The sequence below is a fragment of the Hypanus sabinus genome, chromosome 9 (genome assembly GCF_030144855.1).
Source record: "Hypanus sabinus isolate sHypSab1 chromosome 9, sHypSab1.hap1, whole genome shotgun sequence".
NCBI classification, from domain to species: Eukaryota; Metazoa; Chordata; class Chondrichthyes; order Myliobatiformes; family Dasyatidae; genus Hypanus; species Hypanus sabinus.
In genome coordinates this window covers 36,149,069-36,173,817 of record NC_082714.1, presented here as the reverse complement: position 1 = coordinate 36,173,817, position 24,749 = coordinate 36,149,069, and the positions used below count along the sequence as shown (strand labels likewise).

Below are 24,749 nucleotides of genomic sequence, written 5' to 3'. Positions count from 1 at the left end.
AAAAAGAAGCAGTCCCAGCACCAACCCCTGCAGAACATCACTTGTCACTGGCAACCAAGCAGACCAGGATCCTTTTATTCCCACTCGCTGCCTTCTACCAATCAACCAATGCTCTAACCATGCCAGTAACTTTCCTGTATTACCATGGGCTCTTAAATTGGTTAGCAGCTTCATGTGTGGCACCTTGTCAAAGACTTTCTGAAAATCCAAGTATGTAACTTCCACTGCACCCCCTTTATCTATCCTACTTGTAATCTCAAAGAATCTCAACAGGTTAAGGAAGCCATGCTGATTTTGTCCTATCTCGAACTGTGTCATCACCTCATCCTTAACAATTGATTCTATTATCTTTCCAACTAACTTTCAGACTAATCTTTCAGACTAACTGATCTATAATTTCCTTTCTGCTGCCTCCCTCCAAAGTGGAGTGACATTTGCAATTTTCCAGTCCCCTGGAAACATGGCAGAGTCTAGTAGTTCTTGAAAGATCATTACTAATGCCTCCACAACCTCTGCCACTCCGTCCTTCAGAACCCTAAGGTGTAGTTTATCTGCAGTTTTCCGTGGTGATTTATTTTTGGCTGACTGACTTGTTTGAGCGAGCTACATGAAAGTACTTTGACAGAGACATCCTTTGGTTCTTAGTGTGATAGTGTCACCAAGAACTGACCTAGTCTTTCTTTAGTAAGCCACTGCATAGAATAAATTTATTCTTGGGAAGGGAAGTATTTGTTACCATTTCTTATTTTTTCTAAATAATGAATAATTTCTCATCACATTGGATCCTTTATTCTTCTGTTGAATATCTCTAAGATAAATTTAACAAGGTGTGTGCAATGAAGTTACCAGAATGTAATTTTGTGTTCTTGTTAATATAACGTTGTGTTCTTGTTACTGTTGTTGAGATTTTTCGGAACTGAGACTTGCCATGATCAGAACTAATTTTCTCTAATATGTGTTGACTCAGGTTTTTTGCCTTTCTTTGCCAGCTGGACTTGTTCTTAGGAATGTATACCACTCAACAAAGATCTGAAACTTGGAATCAATACTAAGCCACACGTATTTCTGTTTGGGAATGACAGATACTCTGAAAACACAAAGCTTTTAAGTGACAGGATTGACATGGGATATTTATTTTAAGATAATGTGCAGGCTCAGCTGGTTGTCTCTCAATTGTTCAGGCTTAATTGCGAGTTTATGGCAACAGATGTTGTCCAGGCTTTTAATGTTGACATCAATCATTAAATAAATACCTGGCCGGTGCTGATTGGACAAACAATTTGGCAAGCAAGATGCTGTATGACCAATTGTTTTCTGACATGGCCACTGTAGTCATAAAGGCATATCTCACGGCAGTCTGTCCCCAGTTAATGAATGGTTCCGTTTTTAACAGATGTCCATAAGTTGATTTGGGGAAAGTACACAAAAAAATCATGTGGTGTGGTAATTGCATCTCCATAATATTGCAATGAAAGGCATCGAAAGCACATATTACTAATAAGAAAAAAATCCTAAACACGGGGGGAGGGGGGAGGGAGAGGGAGATCAATTTAGTTCTGCAGTTCGTAGGAGTGAATTCCTATATGTACAGTGGCATGCAAAAGTTTGGGCACCCCGGTCAAAATTTTTGTTACTGTAAATAATTAAGTGAGTAGAGATGAACTGATCTCCAAAAATCATAAAGTTAAAGATGAAACATTCTTTTCAACATTTTAAGCAAGATTAGTGTATTATTTTTGTTTTGTACAATTTTAGAGTGGGGGGGGGGGAAAGGAAAGGAGCACCATGCAAAGGTTTGGGAACCCCAAGAGATTTGAGCTGTCAGATAACTTAAGGTCTCAGAACTTAAATAGCTTGTTAGGTCTATGGCTTGTTCACGGTCATTGTTAGGAAGGGCCAGGTGATGTAAATTTCAAAGCTTTATAAATACCCTGACTCCTCAAACCTTGTCCCAACAATCAGCAGCCATGGGCTCCTCTATGCAGCTGCCTAGCACTCTGAAAATCAATATAAATGTTGCCCACAAAACAGGAGAAGGCTGTAAGAAAATAGCAAAGCGCTTTCAGGTAGCCATTTGCTTAGTTCGTAAAGTAATTAAGAAGTGGCAGTTAACAGGAATGGGGGAGGTCAAATTGAGGTCTGGAAGACCAAGAAAACTGTCCGAGAGAACTGCTCGTAGGATTGCTAGAAAGGTAAATCAAAACCCCTGTTTGACTACAAAAGACCTTCAGGAAGGTTTAGCAGACTCTGTAGTGGTGGTGCACTGTTCTGCACAAATATGACCTTCATGGAAGAGTCATCAGAAGAAAACCTTTCCTGTGTCCTCACCACAACATTCCGTGTCAGAAGTTTGCAAAGGAACATCTAAACAAGCCTGATGCATTTTGGAAACAAGTCCTGTGGACTGTGAAGTTAAAATAGAACTTCTTGGTCGCAATGAGCAAAGGTATGTCTGGAGAAAAAAGGGTGCAGAATTTCATGAAAAGAACACCTCTCCAACTGTTAAGCCCAGGTGTGGATCGATCATGCTTTGGGCTTGTGTTGCAGCCAGTGGCACGGGGAACATTTCACTGGTAGAGGGAAGAATGAATTCAATTAAGTACCAGCAATTTCTGGAAGCAAACATCACACTATCTGTAAAAATGCTGAAGGTGAAAAGAGGATGGCTTCTACAACAGGATAATGATCCTAAGCACACCTCAAAATCCACAATGGGCTACCTCAAGAGGTGTAAGCCGAAGGTTTTGCCTTGGCCCTTACAGTCCCCCAACCTAAACATCATTGAAAATCTGTGGATAGACCTCAAAAGAGTAGTGCATGCAAGATCGCCCAATAATCTCACAGAACTAGAAGCCTTTTACAACGAAGAATGGGTGAAAATCCCCCGAACAAGAATTGAAAGACTCTTAGCTGGCTACAGAAAGTGTTTACAAGCTATGATACTTGTCAAAGGGGTCGTTACTAAGTACTGACCATGCAGGGTCCCCAAACTTATACTTCAGGCCCTTTTCCTTTTTTGTCATTTTGAAACTGTAAAAGATGGAAATAAAAGAGTACTCTTGCTTAAAATATTAAAGAACTGTGCCATCTTTAACTTTATGCCTTTTGGAAATCAGGTCATCTTTTACTCACTTAGCTATTCACACTAACAGAAATTTTGGCCAGGGGTGCCCAAACTTTTGCATGCCACTGTACATCTGACCTTTGAATTTAATAATATTATGGAAGCATGTTCATATGTAAGGGGTGTCTATTAGTCAGGCACTTGTAACCCGGGGGTGATGTATATAAGTTCAGCTTGTACTTTTGTGCAGTATTAAGTCAGTCACTTACATTCAGCAGAGCTACATTAAGCACTAATAAGTTAACATATACAGTACATTCCCCACCATCTAGTCAAATGGAAAGCAAAGCTACAGGTATTGGCTGTGGCCCATGACTTACCTTGTTTTAAAGCACTTTTTAAACAATGTTTGATCATTTCAGGATTTCTGGTTTTGAGATATCGTGTTTTAAACTTGCAGGAAGTGCTTGTTAGATGCAATTCATAAACATGAGGTCCTGCAGGTGCTGGAAATCCAGAGTAAGGCACTCAACATATTGGAGGAACTCAGCAGGTTAGGCAACATCTATAGGAGTGAATAAACAGTCAATGTTTTGGGCTGAGAACCTTCATCAGAACTGGAAAGGAAGGGGCAAGAAGCCAGAATAAGAAGATTGGTGGAGGGGAAAGAGTACAATCTGGCAAATGATGGGTGATACCAGGTGAGGGGGAAAGTGGGCGGTGGGGACTAAGTGAGAAATTGGGCTGAAGAAATTAGTAATCTGGTAGGAGAGAAGAATAGACTGTGGAAGAATTGGAAGGAGGAGGGGTATTAGAGGGAGATGATGGACAGGTGAGAAGAAGAGAAGGAGTAAGCAGGGGAGAAATTACTGGAGAAATTACTTTAGATGTTCATGCCGGCAGGTTGGAGGCTACTTAGAAAGAATAAGAGGTGTTGCCCCACTTCATCATGACAAAAGAGGTGGCCAAGGACACAATTAATGGCTTTAAGAAAAAATTAAAGTGAGCAAACATCTTTTATTTTATCAAAGAAAATAAATTAACCAACAATGCTTATTGATAAGTTATGTGTGATATGACAGATTGGAGGCAACAGCAGTTCTCTGAGTTGACCTTTGCTGTGCTTGACTGAAGCACAATGAATAGAGAACTGGTCAGATAAGTAATTAGGAACTAGGAGCTAGAAATAGGTCATCAGGGTATTCAGCCTTATCATTTAATGTGATCATGGCTGATCTATTTGGCCTCAATTGGTCTACTGTTCCAGTACGATTTTTCATTCTTTAAAGTATTTATCTACCTCCACTAAAAGTATATCTATTGATCTGGCTTCCACCACAGAGGATTTTGGAGTTTCAATACCTTCTGAGAGAAGAAATGTCTACATATCTTAGTTTTAAATGACCAGTCCTTCATCTTGAACCTAAATTCCCTCATGGAAAAATCTTAACGTTTACTCTGCAAGACTTCTTCAGATATATTTTTTGAATAAGGTCAGTCTCATTCTCCTAAACTCCAACGACATATCGTCTCTTGATAGGATCCTGTTCCTGAAAACTGTTCCTAATTTAACTCTTATCAGCATAAACTTCTCATACATTCTTCATTGTGCATTTATTTAGCTTCCTCATCAATTAGCCCATGCTATTCATCTCAAGTACCTACTTTCTGTGATATTTTTCAGACATGTGTCCTAATTAAATGATAATGCCAGTTGTGGCCTTTCAGGATCAGAATCAGGTTTATTATCACCAGCACGTGTTGTGAAATTTGTTAACTGAGTAGCAGCTGTTCAATGCAATACATAATATAGAAGAAGAAAATAATAATAAATAAAGAAGTGAATCAATCACAGCATACATATATTGAATAGATTAAAAATTGTGCAAGAAATAATGTATACTAAAAAGAGAGGTAGTGTTCACAGGTTCAATGTCCATTTAGGAATCAGATTGTAGAGGGGAAGAAGCTGTTTCTGAATCGCTGAGTATGTGCCTTCAGGTTTCTGTACCTCCTACCTGATAGTAACAGTGAGAAAAGGGCGTGTCCTGGGTGCTGGAGGTCCTTAATAATGGACGCTGCCTTTCCTCGAAGATGTTCTGTGTACTTTGTAGGCTAGTACTCAAAATAGAGCGGACTAAATTTACAACCCTCTGCAGCTTCTTTTGGTCCCGTGCAGTAGCCTACACTCTTCCCCCCGCCCCCCCCCAACCCTCCCACCCCACCAATACCAGAGAGTGATGAAGCCTGTCAGAATGCTCTCCATGGTACATAGAACATAGAACATAGAATAGTACAGCACATTACAGGCTCTTCGGCCCACAATGTTGTTGTGACCCTCAAACCCTGCGTCATATACCCCTCCCACCTTAAATTCCTCCATATATGTGTCTAGTAGTCTCTTAAACTTCACTAGTGTGTCTGCCTCCACCACTGACTCAGGCAGTGCATTCCATGCACCAACCACTCTCTGAGTGAAAAACCTTCCTCTAATATCCCCCTTGAACTTCCCTCCCCTTACCTTAAAGCCATGTCCTCTTGTACTGAGCAGTGGTGCCCTGGGGAAGAGGCGCTGGCTGTCCACTCTACCTATTCCTCTTAATATCTTGTACACCTCTATCATGTTTCTTCTCATCCTCCTTCTCTCCAAAGAGTAAAGCCCTAGCTCCCTTAATCTCTGATCATAATCCATACTCTCTAAACCAGGCAGCATCCTGGTAAATCTCCTCTGTACCCTTTCCAGTGGTTCCACATCCTTCCTATAGTGAGGCGACCAGAATTGTACACAGTACATCTGTAGAATTATTTGAATGTACTTGTTGCTATACCAAATCTCTTCAAACTCCTAATGACGTATAGTCGCTGTCTTGCCTTCTTTATAACTGCATTATAATGTTGAGACCAGGTTAGGTCCTCAGAGATTTTGGCACCCAGGTACTTGAAACTGCTCACTCCCTCCCTCTCCACTTCTGATCCCTCTATGAGTATTCGTATGTGTTCCTTCGTTTTACCCTTCCTGAAGTCCACAATCAGCTCTTTCATTTTACTGACGTTGAGTGCCAGGTTGTTGCTGCAACACCATTCCACTAGCTGGCATATCTCACTCCTGCACACCCTCTCGTCTCTGCCTGAGATTCTATCAACAATGGTTGTATCATCAGCACTTCTTTGCAGAAGTGAAGAATTATGCTGTTGTAACTTCACCTCAGTTTCCAGAACAGAGTAGCCCCCAGCATCACTCCCGTCCCCATTCTGGCCCTATGTCCCAAGCTATCTTTTCAGAATGTTCATTGCCAGCATTGATTAGCTGAGTCATTTGCAGCTACTTGTGAATCTTCACATTTAACAATGTGTGCATGGAACTCCTAAACATGCTGTCAAATTCTTGGTGGATTAGCAACAAGAGCTGACTATCGTTTACTGTTGTTGCAGTAGAGATTAATTTTCCATTTTTAGGGATCTGCCATTTCTCACTCCCTGTTCCGTTGTTGACACTATTAATGAGCTCTGCCTCACTGAGTCCATAGAGAGCCCTGGTTTTACAGTTAACCATCATAAAATTGATTGAATCAGTCAGCTGCTGATCAGTCATGCAAAAGGGATCAGTGCCACGTGGTGCCAGTCTGATTGGTTTTAATCTTAAGTGGCAGCCATATAGTTCATGAATCAGGCTAAAGGTAAATAAAAGTATTCAGCCTTATTTATACAGTCAGTAAAACTGAGTTTTTATTGTCCTCTCTTGAGTTAAAGCACCATTGGTGTGATTTCAGTTCTGATAAAACTGGGCTATATAACAAACGGATGCAACTTTTAAAATTACAATATCCTATGCAATGTAGCACAGTGCAAATATGTTAAAACGTTTAATGACAAATAATTTAAAGACCTGCTGTCATGTCTTTTAAAATGTCCCCATCTTCAAGAACACTAACGTTCTTCAAAATAATTAGTGGGAGATTAATTCATGGTAAGATTGTAGTTAATATGGTTTGGGAGTGGTAATTGAATAAAGGAGAAGAGTTGTTCAGGAGAACTTACTTCTTGAGATAAAATATCCTATGGCTGCTGACGTCTTCCCAAACAGGAGTAGGTTGTTAGGAATCTAGTTGAACATTTGAGGAATGAAGCAGATTTCCTTCACTACGGAACTAGAATTTCAGACATATGGGGTTGGGATCATGTTTGAATGTTTTGACTGATGAACATCTGGACCAGTTGAAATAAAAAACATTACATTATTCAGTATCTACATACATCTTTTAATTTTCTCAGTGATTAAAATTACTGACCTTCATCATAATTTTACCAATCTAAGTATAACAGCAAATTTGTTGAAATTAGTTACAAAAGATCTGTTCTTTCATGTTTTCATTTTTGAGTTCCATCCAGGGACAACAGGGGACACCTGTTAGCGCAACAGTATTACAGCTTGGCTCATCGGAGTCCGGAATTCAATACCGGCACCGCCTGTTCTCCATGTTCTCCCAGTGGCTGCGTGGGTTTTCCCTGGGTCTTCTCCACTCGGAGGAAGGAAATCAGACTGTCGGAGGAAATCAGTTAGTAGGTTTATAGGTCGTTGTAAATTGTCCTGTGATGAGGCTAGGGTGGGTTGCTGGTTGGTTTGGCTTGTTGGGCAGAATACCTGCTCTGTGCTTTATCTCTAAATAAATAAAATTTTGAGATTTTCCCATCATACAACCTTTAGGTGTCTCTGCTCCTTCAACTCTGGCCTCCTGCACTTCTGCAATCTCCTAGCCTTTGCAATTCTTTCTCTGAACTTTTCTACCTCAATATGTCTCTGCTGATTTAAGGTGCTTATTATAACTCCTCTTTGCTTATATCCCCTTCTGTTTTATCATAGAGTTATAGAGATATACAGTATAGCATTACACAGTCCCTTTGGCCCAAGCATCTACGTTGACCGTCATGACAACTTATACTAATCCTACTTGCCTGCATTAACTCCATATCCCTCAAAGCCTTGCTTATTCAAGCATCTGTCCAAATGCCTCCTGTCTCTAGCATTTCTTCTGGCAGCTTATTCCAGACACCAAATTTACCACATAGATCCTTATTGAACATTCTACCTCTCACTTCCAACCCGCTCACTCCAGATTTAGAGAGCCCTACCCGGGATGTCCCAATTGTATCTAGTTTTGTTTGATCATACTTAAGAGAAGTAACTTGGAATGTTATACTATATCAAAATGTCACTTAAGTGCAGGTTGGTGCCATTTTTAGAACCAGGGTAAACGGTCTTACAACAATGTAATCCTTGAAGATCTTGAATAACTGAACAGTGGGTGGTTTAAGTTCAGAGCAGAGTGAATTGAATTGACTTTGTTGCTTACATCCTTCAAATACATGAGAAGTAAAAATTGTTATGTCTCAGTTTAAATGTGCAATTATGGTAATTTATAATATTATCTACAACAGGATAGTCAATATAACATGGAAATACGTACAGTTGCGTCAGCATGAATTGAGCAGTCTTATGGCCTAGTGGAAGAAGCTGTCCCCGGAGCCTGTTGGTCTTGGCTTTTATGCTGCTGGACTGTTACCCAGATGGTAGCAGCTGGAACAGTTTGTGGTTGGGGTGACGCCGGTCCCCAATGATCCTTTGGGCCCTTTTTGCACACCTGTCTTTGTAGATGGTACAGTGATGGAAGGTAGGATTTTTGATTAGGATGATAAGGGATCAAGAATTTAACAGATAAATAGTTAGGCAGTAATCAGTCTGTATGTGTTTAAGAGATTGACCGAAGATTACAAAGGTTTAAATTGTTTGGATCAATAAACACTGAACAGTGCAAGAAAAGCTTCCCAGAGAAGTTATCCATAGGTTGGAACTTGTCAGGGATTTGGAGGAGTGGGATGGGGGATAGTAGGGTGATTTATCTGAGAAATGAAGAAGGATGGAAGATAAGATCAAAGACATAGAGGGTCTGCTGAGCACTTCCAGGAACTTACAGAGTGGCGCTGTGTATAAGTTTAGGAAGTGGTGATGTGGATGGTGTAGAAGGATGTCATAGGTTGTAAGGGATGGAATGAAGAGTGACAGATGGAGTTCAACTCAGGGACTTGTGAAATGGAAGGTGAAACTCAAAGGAAAAGTACAAGGTTAATGATAGGATTCTTAGCAGTGTGGAGGAATAGCAGGATCCTGGGGTCCACGTTCATAGATCTGTCAAAGATGAGGCGAATAAGAAGGCATTTGTAATATTGGCCCCATTAGTTGGGGGATTGAGTTCAACAGCTACAGGAAATAAAGCTCTGGCTAAACCACATGTGGTGTATTGTCTCTAGTTCGGGTCACCTCATCATAGAAACAATGTGGAAGTTTTAGTTAGGGTGCAGAGGAGATTTACCAGGATATTACCTAGATTGTAGAGAGCATGTGTTATACGGAAAGATTAAGCAAGCTGGGGCCTTTCTCTTTGGCATGAAGGAGGGTGAAAAATGACATGGTAGAGGTGATAGAGATGATAAGATAGACAGAGACTTTTTCCCAGTGTGGAAATGACTAAATGAGGGTGCATAATTTTCAAGTGATTGGAGGAATGTATGATGGGGGGTGGGGGAGACATTTTTTATACCTAATGCATTGCTGGGAGTGGTGGTAGAGGTTGATACATTAGGGAGATAGGTACACGGATAAAATAAATAGATTGTTAAGTGGTAGGTCAAAAGGTTGGAACAGCATCATGGGCCAAGTGTCTCGTACTGTGCTGTACTGTTATATGTTCTATGTATTCATTGCAAAAGTCAAACCGGCTAGAGTGACTCTTCAGATCAGGCAGAGCGATAGTTCATGATTTGGGTCGAGCGCTTGGATCAGGCACTGATATGTCAAGCTTTCTCAATACGGCCCGTCTCACTGCTTTCCTCATACAGTTTGATATTGCTCCAAATTATTGAATAGACGAAAGAGCGTTTGAGGGCTGTTAATTAAAGCACATGATGGACTGACAGCATATGAACTTTTGTACTTGTTAGGCATGAAGAAGGATGAATCTCTGTTGCAATTTAGCTGGAAGTTGTGGAAAAGTTGAATTAAAGACCACAGTGCATGTTGAACTGAGAGGAGATGTGAAGCAATCAAGTTTATGAAGCTATTTAACGTGTCTGGGACCCAGTTACTTAATAAGCACGAACAGAAAGATTTATCAAAGCTGAATGTGGTGAAGCATTAATGTTGCTATAATACCAAATCCTTACCAATGGGGTGGAAATGTAGAGCTTCTCAGTAATTTGTTAAACTGCAGTACTGAATGTGGGCCACTAGGTTGTGCTGTGTGCCACTTGGGTTCCTGAAGCCAAGATTCAACTTGCATTGAGAAAAAAAGTTAGTGAGTTTGTGTGTGTGTGAGAGAGAGAAAGAGAGATAGATAGATGCAGAAAGCAAGGATGTGGAAACCCAGATTGTGGCTGAAATAAAAATAAACTGCAGATGCAAAATTCCAGATGCTGAAAATCTTATATGACAATGGGAAATGCTCAGCAGGTCATGCAGTATCTGTAGGAAGATCAACAGAGGTAAGGCTTCAGGTCAGAGACTTTTTGTCAGAACAGAAATAAATTTTGAAGCAAAATATATTGGATTACCATTATCTTTGCTTACCATTGACTTGATGTTTTATTAATTAGTCATTTTCAATCATTTGTAATCTAATTTGAACATAAGATTGAAATAAGCGTAGGTAGGTTTCGGGGAAGGGTGTAGAAAATATATAATTTTGGTTGAAATTTCATTTTCTTAGATGCTTTATCCCTTTGAAATAAGTAACAGGACATGTGGTAATTGGGTGATGCCAACCTTGGCTATTAAAAGCTTAAAGATACTTGGAGGAAGGAATAACTCGGTGAGAGAGAAAGCCATCTGACTTGGGGAAAGGACTAATGTGGAATAGATAGATCTAGATCGTACACAGTGAGATATTATATTTAACTTGGGCGGGGGTAGTAACATCAAAAGGATATAGTAGAGCATGTTATGGAGGAAGACTGGAAAGGCTGTGATGGACAGCTGTGGCTGACTTGAGAGGGAAGGTCATCTAGTTCGTTGAGATACATGACAGCTGTTGCAAAATCTAATTATAAGAGGGAAAACATCGAGTTGAGAACTGTTGAATGGTGATAATGATGGAAAAATTGTAGAGAAAAAAATGTTCAGCATCCCAGAAAAGTTATCTGTTTCAAACTCCTTTGTTAAAAGATCCAAGACTCCCTTTGGGAGTCCTTGGAAAGGTATATGCAGAAGAGAGTTCCATCATTAGTTGTAAATAATGATGAAAAACTATCAAATTATTGTTTGAGCTTGTCGTAATGTGAACACAGACACCAGAGAGACGTAGATATGAAGTAGTCTTTTATTCAACAAATGAGACACAGCAGGCATTATATTGAGACCTTTTTGGAGTGAGGGGCCTGCTTGACCCAATATTGCATGACATTTTATATGCTAAAGATCAAAAGGATAATTCTGTATTTACAATGTATCTATAATGCTTCCTTTGAATGAATATAACTTTCACTCTTCCTTCTTCGCACCCACATACAGACTCCCAAAACAAACGTTAAATCAACATTGTCTGATTTTCCAATTAACTGCAGTTTACAGCTATTAGGAACCCATTGTCCAGAGCTGCATTTTAAATTTTATCTACAGTCCATATTCAGATCTGAAGTTTGGTGGATGAAGTTAGTATTTTGCTATACACCCTAATTTCTGAATATGCTTTAACAGAGCTTATTTTCCCCTCTTTAGCCATCACATCAGAAACACATTAAGGTAGTGAGATTAATTGCCTAGCTACCAGCATAGATCTGGAATTTGCAAAGTTTATGGCTTAGCTAGCCTTCAGAACAACTATATTACTACTTAGTGGTATAAATATAAACTCACTCCTGAGATCCACATATGGCTTTCAAACCAATGGACAACCTGTGGCCTTAGCTGATATATAATTATTTTATTACTTATGATTTTATTACTAGATTATATATGATCATTTTTCAATAGCAAGCTGTTTTTGAAATTATTATTCTTTTAGCTGTCTCTGGAATGCTGGAGTATCCTATTTCTGTCAATTAAGACAGTTAGGCAGTATTACAACACGTATATAAACTAAGATAGGTGAATATGCTAGAGCAAAAATTATTAAGACACTTTTCATTCAGGCAGCAAATAGTGTAAAAATAACCTTGAAAATATGCATAAACAAAGCTGTTGCATTCAATACAGTTACTTCTCATCATTTAAAAGATCACTTTCAGAAAAGATGGCAGGATATCAAAAGTTTCCTTATAACATTCTGTATAACATAATTCAATAACAATTTGTGAGCTAAATAATTGCATATGGAGTGAAATTCCTTTGTCATTTAGGTCATATTTACCTCATAACTGGACATCTCTATTTTATTTCCACTCTTGATTTAACAAAGACTTTAACAAAAAGTACAAATGATATAATATTGTAGCTCTGCGTTCGCTGATGATCTTTTATTGTCCAGTAGTTGAGTAGTTTGAATAGTTTCTTACAGTTGGTATAAGAGGAACAGATGGCTTTAGAGTTCATGTTCCTGACAGTTCTCAACACTGTGGTTTCCTGAGTTTTGTTGGGCTGAAGAGAGAATGAGTAATTGCTAATAATATATTTTGTAACTGCCAAACAGCAAGTGGAAAAATTGAAAGAACTTGACTTGTGTTCATCGAGCAATTGCTGTATTACATCTATCCCCTTTACAACTCTTTGTTAATCTTCTTCTGCATTTTTTATTCTTAAGCATTTTAGGCTTAGCTAATGTGTTTACTACATTCGCTTCTACTAAAAGGCTTTGAAATGATGGTTGAGAAGCTCAACACCAAATAGGAGCAAAGCAGCCTTCTTGGTTCAATTCTAATTACTACCTTAAAGTTGCGGCACTGTGGCTCCATTGCTCCACTTACAAAACACACCGCAGTTATTTGCCAAGATTTCCTTAACAGCACTTATAAAACACACAGTCTTTGGAAAGATTGGGTAACAATGTTCACATATTATGCTACCTTGCAAATAAATTGTCTTTATTGTTGCCAGGAAGAAATGCGGTAACTTCCTGTGTGAGAGCACTGAAGCGGTATTTTCTGGAGCAGGTTATGAGTCCATCTCACCACTGCCTTCTCATGCATGACTAGTGTGCACATTGCCAACAAGGATGTCAAGGCTTTAGAAGAGGTTTATTAGGATATTGCCTGGATTAGATGGCACATGAGTGGTTGACAAGCTTGGGTTGTTTGCTCTGGGGCAGCAGAGGCTGGAGGGGGGATCTAATAGATTAGGACAGGCATTGGTAGAGTAGAAAGGCAATATCTTTTTCCAAGGGTTGGCATGTCTAACACCAGAGCGCATACATTTAAGGAGAGAGGGGGTAACTTCAAAGGAGACATGAGGGGTAAATCTTTTACATAGGGATTGGTAGGTGTCTGGGATGCACTGCCTGGAGTGGTGGTAGAGGGTGAAATGTTAAACAATTTTAAAAGATGTTTAGATCAACCCATGAATGTGATGAATATGGAAGTATCTGGATGTTGTCTTCAGAAGTAATTGGTTAGCCATTTGATTACTAATTTAATTCGTTCAGCACAACATTGTGGGCCCAAGATATTATTCCTGTGCTGTACTGTTCTATGTTCAATGTAATTCTACATCTATTGATAAGGGTAAGAGAGAGGTGGTTTTGAACCAGAAATTAGATCTCTCCGCTCAGTCCTTTTGCAGTGTGTCTGTGGATAATGAGCCTTGACAGCAAAGTTCACTCATATTGGATGGCTGTGCTTCTTGGAGACGGAGTGAGCTGGTGAACCCGAGCTTTTGATAGTTGAGGCAGCAAAGTTTAATGATTTTTCTTCAGAGGGAAGATCTGGAAGAGTCAGCTGAAGTGCAACTCCTTTTTGTCCACAAGCAGACGCGGATGCGAGTTGAATTTTAATTAGCAGCTCTCATCAGAGTTCATCCTTTTATATGTTTGAGGTCACGGTTGCCCCCTTTTTTTCTTGAATACAAGATGAAAAGTAATATTTGCGGCCTTGTTGTTCAACAATTTATTACTCTTAGCTCTTAATCCAGTGCCAGCAATAAAATTGCCATTTGCAGGTCTCGTTTTGAAGGCTAGAATTGAGTGTGGCTTCACTCCATTCACACCAGAGGCACTAATCTTGCATCAACCATGGCTCCTTGGCCAAGGTTGTGAAAGGAAGAATTCAGTCCTGTGGTTTTAGGAGTTGATACAATGTGGAATCTGTAACCTTGTAACATTAGATCTACATTCTGCAACTTGATTCGTTCAAGATGTTAACATAGTGACTGCATCGGTTTTGAAGTGTACAATTAGCTTATAAAAGCTCATCTTTCGTACCTTCCAAAAACTGATCTTTGCCATAGTGTTGTGATCTTTTAGAAGCCATTGGTACACCCTCATTATTTTAACGGTCAGTGTTTAGGACTCGTCATTCTGCTGATTATCTACATAACATTCTTCATCCACATCTCCCTCGTTTGGTTAACATTTCCCACCGGGTAAAGAAAAACCGTTCCAAGGATGCTAACATGCATTTTACTGTGATGTATTCCAGAATGATATTAGTGACAGTTGTGAGTTGGAGTTGATCACTCCCAGAGTGTTGCTCCTCGGTCTTTCGAAAGATTGGGTAACAACAATCACATATTATGTGCATTTCACCATTTTCTGCCTTCCCATGCAAGTGGGGAAATGGGTGAAATCTTGTTTCACTGCAAAGTACATACATTTGAGGATTTTTTAAAAATTGGAGTGAAACATTAAAATATGCCACCATTTAAAAAAATTTTCAATCAGAATTTGATACTGGAATGATATCACATTCAACTGATATTGGTTTGAGTTGATTACTACATAATGTTCCTGTGCCTTGGTATAGACGAAAAAGAAAGACTTACATGTATATCGAACTCCTCTTGCCCCTTTTTCAAGATGACCTGAAGTATTTTAAAGCCTATGGAGCTATGTCTGAAGGACAGTTCCTCTTGTATTCTAAGACTGTGTGTGTACATGATTTTGACTTAAGTGTAGAGAAGCTGCTTCTTCAGGTTGCTCCTTGATCTCAATGGTGGGGTTCATGTTATTTCGGTTTCTGTTGGAGTCGTACACCCAGCAGGGCTTAGTAATGCAACTCAGGAAATTCCCGGCAGCTTGTCTCATTTTCTCATCAAAAATGAGAATGCACACAAGGCATAGGCAGCTTCCAACGAACATGATCAACTCTCCAACGGTCGCCATCATTTCCATTTTATAATTTCTGTCGTTATCGACTACCTCTCGTCGGAGGAGAAGCAGAATATTGTAAACAAGGCGACAAATAAAAGTCACCGTGACCAATACTAGGAAAACTCGGCAAGAATAGTCAGGCATCCTGCAGGTTTGGGGGCCATTTGTGGAAGGAATCAGGAAATATAGGATAAATCCCAGAATGGTGAGCGTTGGCAAGAGAAATCCAAAGACAAACTTGACGATGTTATACTTTGCTGGAGCCTCGAGAGGGTCTAAGTAGCAGTTCACTTCCTTGTTCAAGTTCCCACTGACCCCAATGAGTGCTGTGATCAGAACTGACCAGAGAATGCTCGAGCTGATTACTGCGAGGATGGCGATGAGAGGTTTTCTCAGGGCTCTTTCAGTCACTGCAGTCTGTTGAAATACCAGAAAGAAGGAAATTGCAACATGCATGTACTCTGTGTAGAAATAAGGGAGGTTGAAGCAAAATGAGAGGATTGCACAACAGAGAGCAGAGGTTGTAACGGTGTTTGGCCTGACTATATCAGTAAAAGAGAAGAGGATAAGCAGGAAGTCAGCCACAGACACTGTGAATACAAAGATGTCAAGTGTTTCAAATGTACTTTTGATGAAGTTTCTAATATAAGTAATTAGGATGAAGATCCCTGTTAATAGTCCAACAAGTCCAAATATACTGTAGACGTAAACACTCCTTGAGATTATATTTTGTAGTTCCATAATCTTGATGAATGTGTTGGGATCCAAAGTACTATTGCTTGAAGAAGAGTGGTGCAAGGATTCATTGTAAGAAGTTGTCATTATTGTAGCCCTTGTGGAATTACTTTCTTGGTGATGTAGAGAATCTGCAGCTCAATCCTGTGCTGCTGAGTTCAGCAAACTGGTCTGCAACCTGTAAAGAACAATAGAAACAACTGAACTTAATTTCAATCTACCTGAAAAGGAGTTCTGTGTAGCTAAAAGAAAATGATTTTGGTATCAATCTTGGCTCAATGATGGCACTCTGGGCTCGGTACCAGAGGTTATCATTTCAGACTGTTCGTTCGTTACGTACAGCTTACGTCTTTGGGCATGGGCATTTGTAAGCTGGGAAGGACGTGTAACAACTTATTTGATTTGCAGTCCATTCTGTTACAGTGGATTCCTGTTAATTGGGACACCTTGAATGGTACATTTTGGCCTAATAAAGAGGCTGTCCCAATTAGCTGATGGTTCATGGAAATAGTTAAAAAGGTATAAAAATATAACTAACATTTAACTGAGTAACAAATTATTTATTTCAATGAAATACAGAACAAATTAGAACTCTACCAATACTACAAACCCCATTTCCAGAAAAGTTGGGATATTTTCCAAAATGCAATAAAAACAAAAATCTGTGATATGTTAATTCACGTGAACATTTATTTAACCGACAAAAGTACAAAGAAAAGATTTTCAATAGTTTTACTGACCAACTTAATTGTATTTTGTAAATATACACAAATTTAGAATTTGATGGCTGCAACACACTCAACAAAAGTTGGGACAGAGTTAAAATAAGGTTGAAAAGTGCACAGAATATTCAAGTAACACCGGTTTGAAAGACTCCACATTAAGCAGGCTAATTGGTAGCAGGTGAGGGATCATGACTGGGTATACAAGTAGCGTCCATCAAAGGCTCAGTCTTTGCAAGCAAGGATGGGTCGTGGCTCACCCCTTTGTGCCAAAATTCGTGAGAGAATTGTTAGTCAGTTCAAAAGGAACATTTCCCAACGCGAGATTGCAGAGAATTTAGGTCTTTCAACGTCTACAGTACATAATATTGTGAAAAGATTCAGAGAATTCAGAGACATAGTGCGTAAAGGGCAAGGTTGGAAACCACTGTTGAATGCGCGTGATCTTGGAGCCCTCAGGCGGCACTGCCTAAGAAACTGTCATGCTACTGTGACAATTATAGCCATCTGGGCGCGGGAGTACTTCGGAAAACCATTGTCACTTAACACAGTCCGTCGCTGCATCCAGAAATGCAACTTGAAACTGTATTATGCAAGGAGGAAGCCATATATCAACTGTATGCAGAAACGCCGGTGAATTCTCTGGGCCCAAGCTCTTCTCAGATGGACTGAAAGACTGTGGAACCGTGTGCTGTGGTCAGAAGAGTCCACATTTCAGCTAGTTTTCAGAAAAAATGTGCGTCAAATTCTCCGTGCCAAAGATGAAAATGACCATCCTGATTGTTATCAGCAAAAGGTGCAAAAGCCAGCATCTGTGATGGTTATGGGGGTGCATCAGTGCCCACAGCAGGGGTGAGTTGCATGTATGTGAAGGTACCATTGACTCTGAGGCATATATTAAGATTTTAGAGAGACATATGTTGCTATCAAGGCGACTTCTCTTCCCGGGACGTCCATGCTTATTTCAGTAGGACAATGCCAGACCACATTCTGCACGGGCTACAACAGCGTGGCTTTGTAGACACAGAGTGCGTGTGCTTGACTGGCCTGCTGCCAGTCCAGATCTATCTCCTATTGAAAATGTATGGGGCATCATGAAGAGGAGAATCAGACAACGGAGACCATGGACTGTTGAGCAGCTGAAGTCTTATATCAAGCAAGAATGGACAAAATTTCCAATTGCAAATCTACTACAATTAGTATCCTCAGTTCCAAAACAATTAAAAAGTGTTATTAAAAGGAAAGGTGATGTAACACAATGGTAAACATGCCTCTGTCCCAACTTTTGTTGAATGTGTTGCAGCCATCAAATTCTAAGTTTGTGTATATTTACAAAATACAATTAAGTTGGTCAGTACAACTATTGTAAATCTTTTCTTTGTACTTTTGCCAGTTAAATAAAGGTTCACGTGAATTAACATATCACAGATTTTTGTTTTTATTGCATTTTGGAAAATATCCCAACTTTTCTGGAAATGAGGTTTGTACTATAGTACTATAGGACTGTCTATTAGTTCCTAATAGCTATCGATGGGGGTATTAATCCAGTGTACACTATCATATTCTTTTGATTGACTCATAAATGAACTAAATCCCAGGGCATGCACCTAGTGCAGATAATGGACTGTCTTCATAGAATACCTTTGATAATTGCATTTTCCAAAACTTAATTTTCATTGTAACATTCAAGATGATTGTCAATACCTTCAAGTTTTTCATAGGTACTAACTTGTTGAAGTAGTGAAATCGTTTTATTTTCACTCCTGCCTGTTTCTGACATCTCCAAGCCTGGATGCTTGAAACCACTGTGAGCAAAATAGTTCTGAATTGTCTTTACTGCTGATTTCTCGCCAATTATCAGTGACATAAATCACTGCTTTTTGAACACAAACACACGCAGCTGACGCTACTTAAAAACTATTCACTTTCATCATGGTGTAGCGTCCAATGGCCCCACAAGTGCATGCAACTGAAATTATAAGACACTTCAGCAACAGTCTCCTGTCCCAACAGAGCAGCATAGTGTCACAAAAAAAATGAAGGAAATCCCAGTTATTTCCTTGATTAGTTTTTGTTCTTTAAGAGTTGCCTCTTAAATAAGAGAGACAATTAGTCTCTTTTAAACAAGAGTCTGTCCTGTCAAACTGATGGCCCAATCTACTGTATATGACTTTTCTGTGTATTGCTTTGAGCCACCTTGCCACATAAGGTATGCTCTTTAAATGCATTTGTTCTTTTGTTGTATGCTTTATAACTGGAAGAAGTTAGAAACATTGCCTACTTACAAAATCTGGGTTGGGGAAGGGTGTAAGCTGCAGCAATAAGACAAGTTCCTGAAACTGCTCTGTTGAGGGCATGTAATCCACTATTTTGGATTCCTCATGTGGGACTGCATTCTCCATGCCCTGTATGTTCAGAACAGGCTGATAGTTGAATTATTGTTTGCAGTGCGGTCATAATCAGGGATTCTGAACAAAAGATAGAATTCTTCATTTTTGTGTTGAAATGCCTTGAGGGGTTTATAGTAATCACATGGTAATAACAGACACTAGGATACCTCTTCTTTTTCTCTACACTTCCTGGGCATCACTGATCAAAATAGACATGATTTACCATGGAGAGCCATTTCATCTCTCCTGACTGCAGTAACTTATCAGTTTTAGGGTGAAGCACCCCATCATACCTTTGATTCGGTGCAAACCTTTGCATTCTGCCCTCCTCTTTTAACCTGAACTACTCTCCTATAACTCCCTCACTTTGGTTGTCCTGCATCGGGACCGCAGGGACATAAGTCAATCTGAGTACCAGTTCAGTAGGCTTTGAAGCTTATTGACGATGGTTTTTTTGATCATGAAGGCTACCCCAAAGAATCTGTTCTTGTTGCTGCTTCTGCCTGACCTGAAGACAGTGTAACCTGGACTATATCAAAGATCCTTAATCTACAAAGCGTACTTCATTTCTAACAGCGATGTCAATGTCCAGCCGAGCTAGCACTGAGTGTCTTTGGGGCCAGTCACCTTCTGTAGAGTCCTGCATTGTGTGTACATTTCAGCATGCGATTTTGAGATATATTGACTTCTTTTGATTTATTTTCCTTTTTCGTACTGCTTGAGTAAGATGCCCATTGGGCACGGTGAACAAACCAGGTGGTGGTGAGGAAGGATTTTTTTGGGCAACCTTTTCTAGGTCCATCTCCATCAGGAACAGGCAGTCTACCCCTGAGGAGGGGCTGCTGGGTCACTCAGAGGCTGCCGAAGGCTGTTGTTGCCTCAGGTTAACAGACAGAGACCCCTGGGTCTGAGCCGCCTGCATGCAGAATTGAGACTGCGACTCCCAGTTTCATCTAACACCTGTCGTTTCTCCCCTTCTCCATCGCTGTAGGACTTTTCTTCCCGCCTGCCTGTGTAGGTTTATAGTGAGGATCGGTTTGCGTGGACTGATTCCAACCTTCAGGTCGAGGGGCATTCCACAATGGCACAGCAAGCTGCGATAACTGCAAAGCTGTAGGTTGGGTATTGGAGTTTTCCTTCTCCTAGACAGACTGTCTGGCAAGGCCAATGAGTCCCATCTACCCGGGTTTGGAATCGGAGTTGTCCTTCTCCTAGGCTGGCAACTAGCCAAGGCTGATGAGCCCAGCCTGCCTGCCCACTTATACCGCTAGACACTCGGTCGCGCCATGAGATAGCAAACTCAGCAAGAACAGCGGTGTCATGTTTCAGCAACTGGTTGTAAAAGGATCTACAGAGTAGCATAGCCCGAGAACCTATGTCAAGTATGAATCTAGCATAAGTACCTCAATTTGTATGGATACATGAGCTTGGTCCCACTAAGCCTTCAGGAATAGGGTTTTGCACTTCAGTGTTTTCCTTGATACATTGATTGGGACATGTTCTCTCTGAGATGCCAGATCGTTCTCTTACTGAGTCTTTCCGAAGGTTTTCCCATCCTTCACACTCCTGATTGAAATGTCCAGAGATGTAACAGAAAGTACCAATCGCTTCCCTCATCAAGAGACCCCTGTTGGCAACAGCCCTCTGCTTAGTATGTCCTATCGGTGAAGCTGGTTTCCTTTCGGACTTGTCAAGCGAAGGCAGCACTGCACGACATCAACCAAAGTACAAAGACGAGGAAATCTGCAGATGGTGGAAATTCAAGCAACACACACAAAATGCTGGTGGAACGCAGCAGGCCAGGCAGCATCTATAGGAAGAAGCAATGTCAACGTTTTGGGCCGAGACCCTTCGTCAGGACTTACTGAAAAGAAAGATCGTAAGAGATTTAAAAGTAGGAGGGGGGAAATGCAAAATGATAGGAGAAGACCGGAGTGGGTGGGGTGAAGCTAAGAGCCAGAAAGGTGTTTGGCAAAAGGGATACAGAGCTGGAGAAGGGAAAGGATCATGGGATGGGAGGCCTAGGGAGAAAGAAAGGGGGAGGGGAGCACCAGAGGGAGATGGAGAACAGGCAGAGTGATGGGCCGAGAGAGAGAATAAAAATAGGAGGGAGAAAAAAAACTAAATATATCAGGGATGGGGTAAGAAGGGGAGGAGGGGCATTAATGGAAGTTAGAGAAGTCAGTGTTCATGCCATCAGGTTGGAGGCTACTGATGTACTGATTAAAGAAACCTCAATCTGATTGAATGCTGTGTAAATACTGCCCATACACAATTATCAGCTGGCAAGAAATAACAGGTCGTACCCACATAAAATGGTAAAGAAGTATATTTACTGATTTCACATTTATCAAACAGTAAGAGAAAGAAAATAGAAAAGAATAAAAAAAAACCTACAAATAAGATTTTTTATGGTCTCAAATAGGTACATTTCCTAAAAGTCCTGATAAGAATCTACTAGATGTAATTTTTTAATTTGAAACCTTTTTATAATGGATCTATATCTAATATTTATAATATGCTGTTGGGAATGAGAGGTGTTCCTTTAGATGAAATTAAAAATCTCTGGGAACAAGATTTATAGACATCATTTTCTGAGGAAACTTGGAATGAAATTTTTACATTGGTTAACACTTCATCGTTATGTGCCCGCCACTCTCTCCTACAATTTAAAGTGGTCCATAGGGCCCATATGACCAAAAATAAGTTGTCTCATTTTTATTTAGATATATCTCTGTATTGTGATAAATATAATAATAGAGAAGCTTCACTCATTCATATGTTTTGGACATGTCCGAGTCTTGGAAAATATTGGAAAGAGATATTTCAAACTTCCTTGATACTTTTCAAAGTAAACTTTAAGCCTAATCCTTTGACCATTTTATTTGGTATTGTTGGAGGAAAGGATATTATTTTGGATTCATCTGACTTGCACATTTTGGCTTTTATTTCTCTTATGGCCAGAAGGACGCTCTTGCTTAAATGGAAAAATGCGGCCTCTCCTTTTCACGCCCAATGGTTACATAATGTGATATCATGTTTAAATTTAGAGAAGATTCGATGTTCAATCTCTGAATCTAGTCAAGACTTTCAAACATTGTGGGGACCTTTTCTGAACTATTTTCAAAACCTTTGATTTGCTGTTAAAGCACAGATGATGACTACTAATTTTGTTTTTCCTTTTTTTCTTTACTAATCAGCTTTGGTCTTGGTAGTGGGTTAGATTTTTTATATAATAACATTACTATATTTCAATGTTAAGAAATAATTAATCTGTATGAATATAGGGGAAGGAGTCTTTATATGCGATTTAGTGTAATGATATATATTTTTTCTTGTACTCTGTATTCTTACAAGTAAATTACTAAAAATATTTTGGAAAGAGAAAAAAATAAAAAGGCCCATCTTGGACTCCTTCATCTTGTGAAGCATTCCTTGCAAACTCATCTTCCCATTGGATTGAATCCTACAGCTGTCTCATCTGATCTTCTCTTCTCCGCATCTCCCACAAAAGACCACAAACCCACCAGCATCAAACACATCACTCTCCACCCAGCTCTCTCTAGAACCTTCTCCCATCCACCATCTTGATTGGCTGACACCACATTCCTAAATTAAACAACGTGCCTCCTTATTTTTAGCCGAAACCAAAACATTCTACCAGCAGGAAACACTACTTTTACAGAAAGCTACTAAATGAAGTACCCTACAGGATAGTAGTGGAAATGTTAACCAGGGCATAACATTTCCCTTTCCTTTCTAGGTATGCTCTTTTATATAATTTTCAATATAATCAAGCCAGAATTTTGCGTTGTATTCCAGGTGAATGAACATAATTTCATAGTTTCAGTAGCTATATGCGGTGAACCCCATTAAGATTTTTGGCTTGGGTATATTTCAATAGAATTGTATGTTTGAACTGGAATACATTGTCAGATGTAATTTTTAATGAGGTAATTTTGAAAATATTTCCAACACTTGCTTTCTGTTATTGAAACTAATCGCATGACATACACACTTGTCAGGTAGGCTTTTCTGAAAGATTCTAAGAAGAAAAGTCATTCATGAAACTCACATTTTATAAAACTGTTGTGAATATAACTGTGGATAATCAGTACTAGAAGAGTTCAGACCCATGTCTCTCCCTGTCTGTCCTCGTTCACACAACTTGTACATTTCCCAGAGCTTTGGTTCTCTCAGGAGCAGTGATATTTTGGCCAATTTCTGGAAATGAAGTTGCACTTCCTCCGTATATTGTTTTGCATTAAATTTCAGCTTTGGTTCAGATCATTGAGATTTTAATCCTGATAACCTGCATAGTTTAGGATTGGCTACTTAAAAGGTTTGGAAGTAGACCTTGGATGTAGAAAGTCAGATCCATATGCACTTTTAAAAAAGATTAAGGTCACAATATGAGGTTGTCATATGCATAGACAAACAGATGCTCTTGCTTCCTTCCCATTTGAGTTGGAATATTTCTGAAATCTCTCCTGAATGCTATGAAGAGTGATATAGGAAGCCAGTTAGTTTGCTCTTTCCCATTTGTCTATAGTATTTAACACTGGTTATCTACACCTCTCCCACTCAGCATTACCTCCTCCCTAGATTCCCTGTCCCCAAGGTTCACATCACATCTCTCCTCATGTCTTGTCCAAATTCATCTCTATGATACCTGTTCCATTGATTCTTGCTAAGCTTTTACTCAGAATGTGAAACGGGTCTATGATTGGCCTGCGTTGTGAAATTTGTTGTTTTGTTGCAGCAGCGCATTCTAATAGATAATAGAAAAACTATAAATTACAATTAGAAATAGATATTAAAAGCAATTAAATTAAATAAGGATTGCAAAAAGAAAAAAGGGAAAAAAACTGATGTGTACAGTACATGGGTTCATTGCCCATTCAGAAATCTGATGGTGGCAGGCAAGAAGCTGTTCCTAAAACATTGAGGCTCCTGTATCGCCTGCTTGATGGAGCAATGAAAAGTGGATGTCGTCTCGTTGATTGGGGTCCTTAATGATGGATGCCACCTTTTTGTGGCATCAATTTTTGAAGGTGTCCTCAGTGCTGGCAAGGCTAGAGTCTCATTCAACTCCCTGGGGAGCTGAATGAGTTTGTAGCTCTCTTCAGCTTTTTCTGATCTTCTGCACTGGCCCCTCCACACCAGACAGTGATGTAGCCAGTTAGAATGCTCTCCATGGTAGTATATCTATAGAAATTGGTAAGAGTCTTTTATGACCTACCAAGTGTCCTCTAATTCCTAATGAAATGTAGCTGCTGCCATGTCTTCTTTGAAATTGCATCAATATGTTGGACCCAGGATTGATCTTCAAAGATCTTGACACCCAGGAGCTTGAAATGGCTTACTCTTTCCACTGCAGATCTCATCAACGAGGACTGGTGTATGTTCCCTCAATTTCCCCTTTCTAAAGTCCACAATCAGTTCCTTGGTCTTATTGATGTTGGGTGCAAGGTTGTTCTTGCAACATTACTCAACCAGCTGATCTACCTCACTCCTGTACATCTCGTCACCATCTGAAGTTCTCTCTGTT

At 39.8% G+C, this 24,749-nt stretch overlaps 2 protein-coding genes across 3 annotated transcripts in view; one reads left to right on the top strand and one right to left on the bottom strand.

The window, feature by feature from the left end:
- The window catches only part of LOC132399255 (uncharacterized protein C7orf50 homolog), a 393,915-nt gene that overhangs the window by 112,380 nt on the left and 256,786 nt on the right, over positions 1 to 24,749 (top strand). The window lies entirely within an intron of this gene.
- The window catches only part of LOC132399253 (uncharacterized), a 35,658-nt gene continuing 22,334 nt past the window's right edge, over positions 11,426 to 24,749 (bottom strand). For both annotated transcript variants that reach the window (XM_059979455.1, XM_059979454.1), the window contains exon 2: positions 11,426 to 16,264. In XM_059979455.1, the coding sequence (XP_059835438.1) occupies positions 15,118 to 16,173 (1,056 nt within the window). In that variant the 5' untranslated portion in view covers positions 16,174 to 16,264 and the 3' untranslated portion in view covers positions 11,426 to 15,117. The remainder of the gene's footprint in view (positions 16,265 to 24,749) is intronic.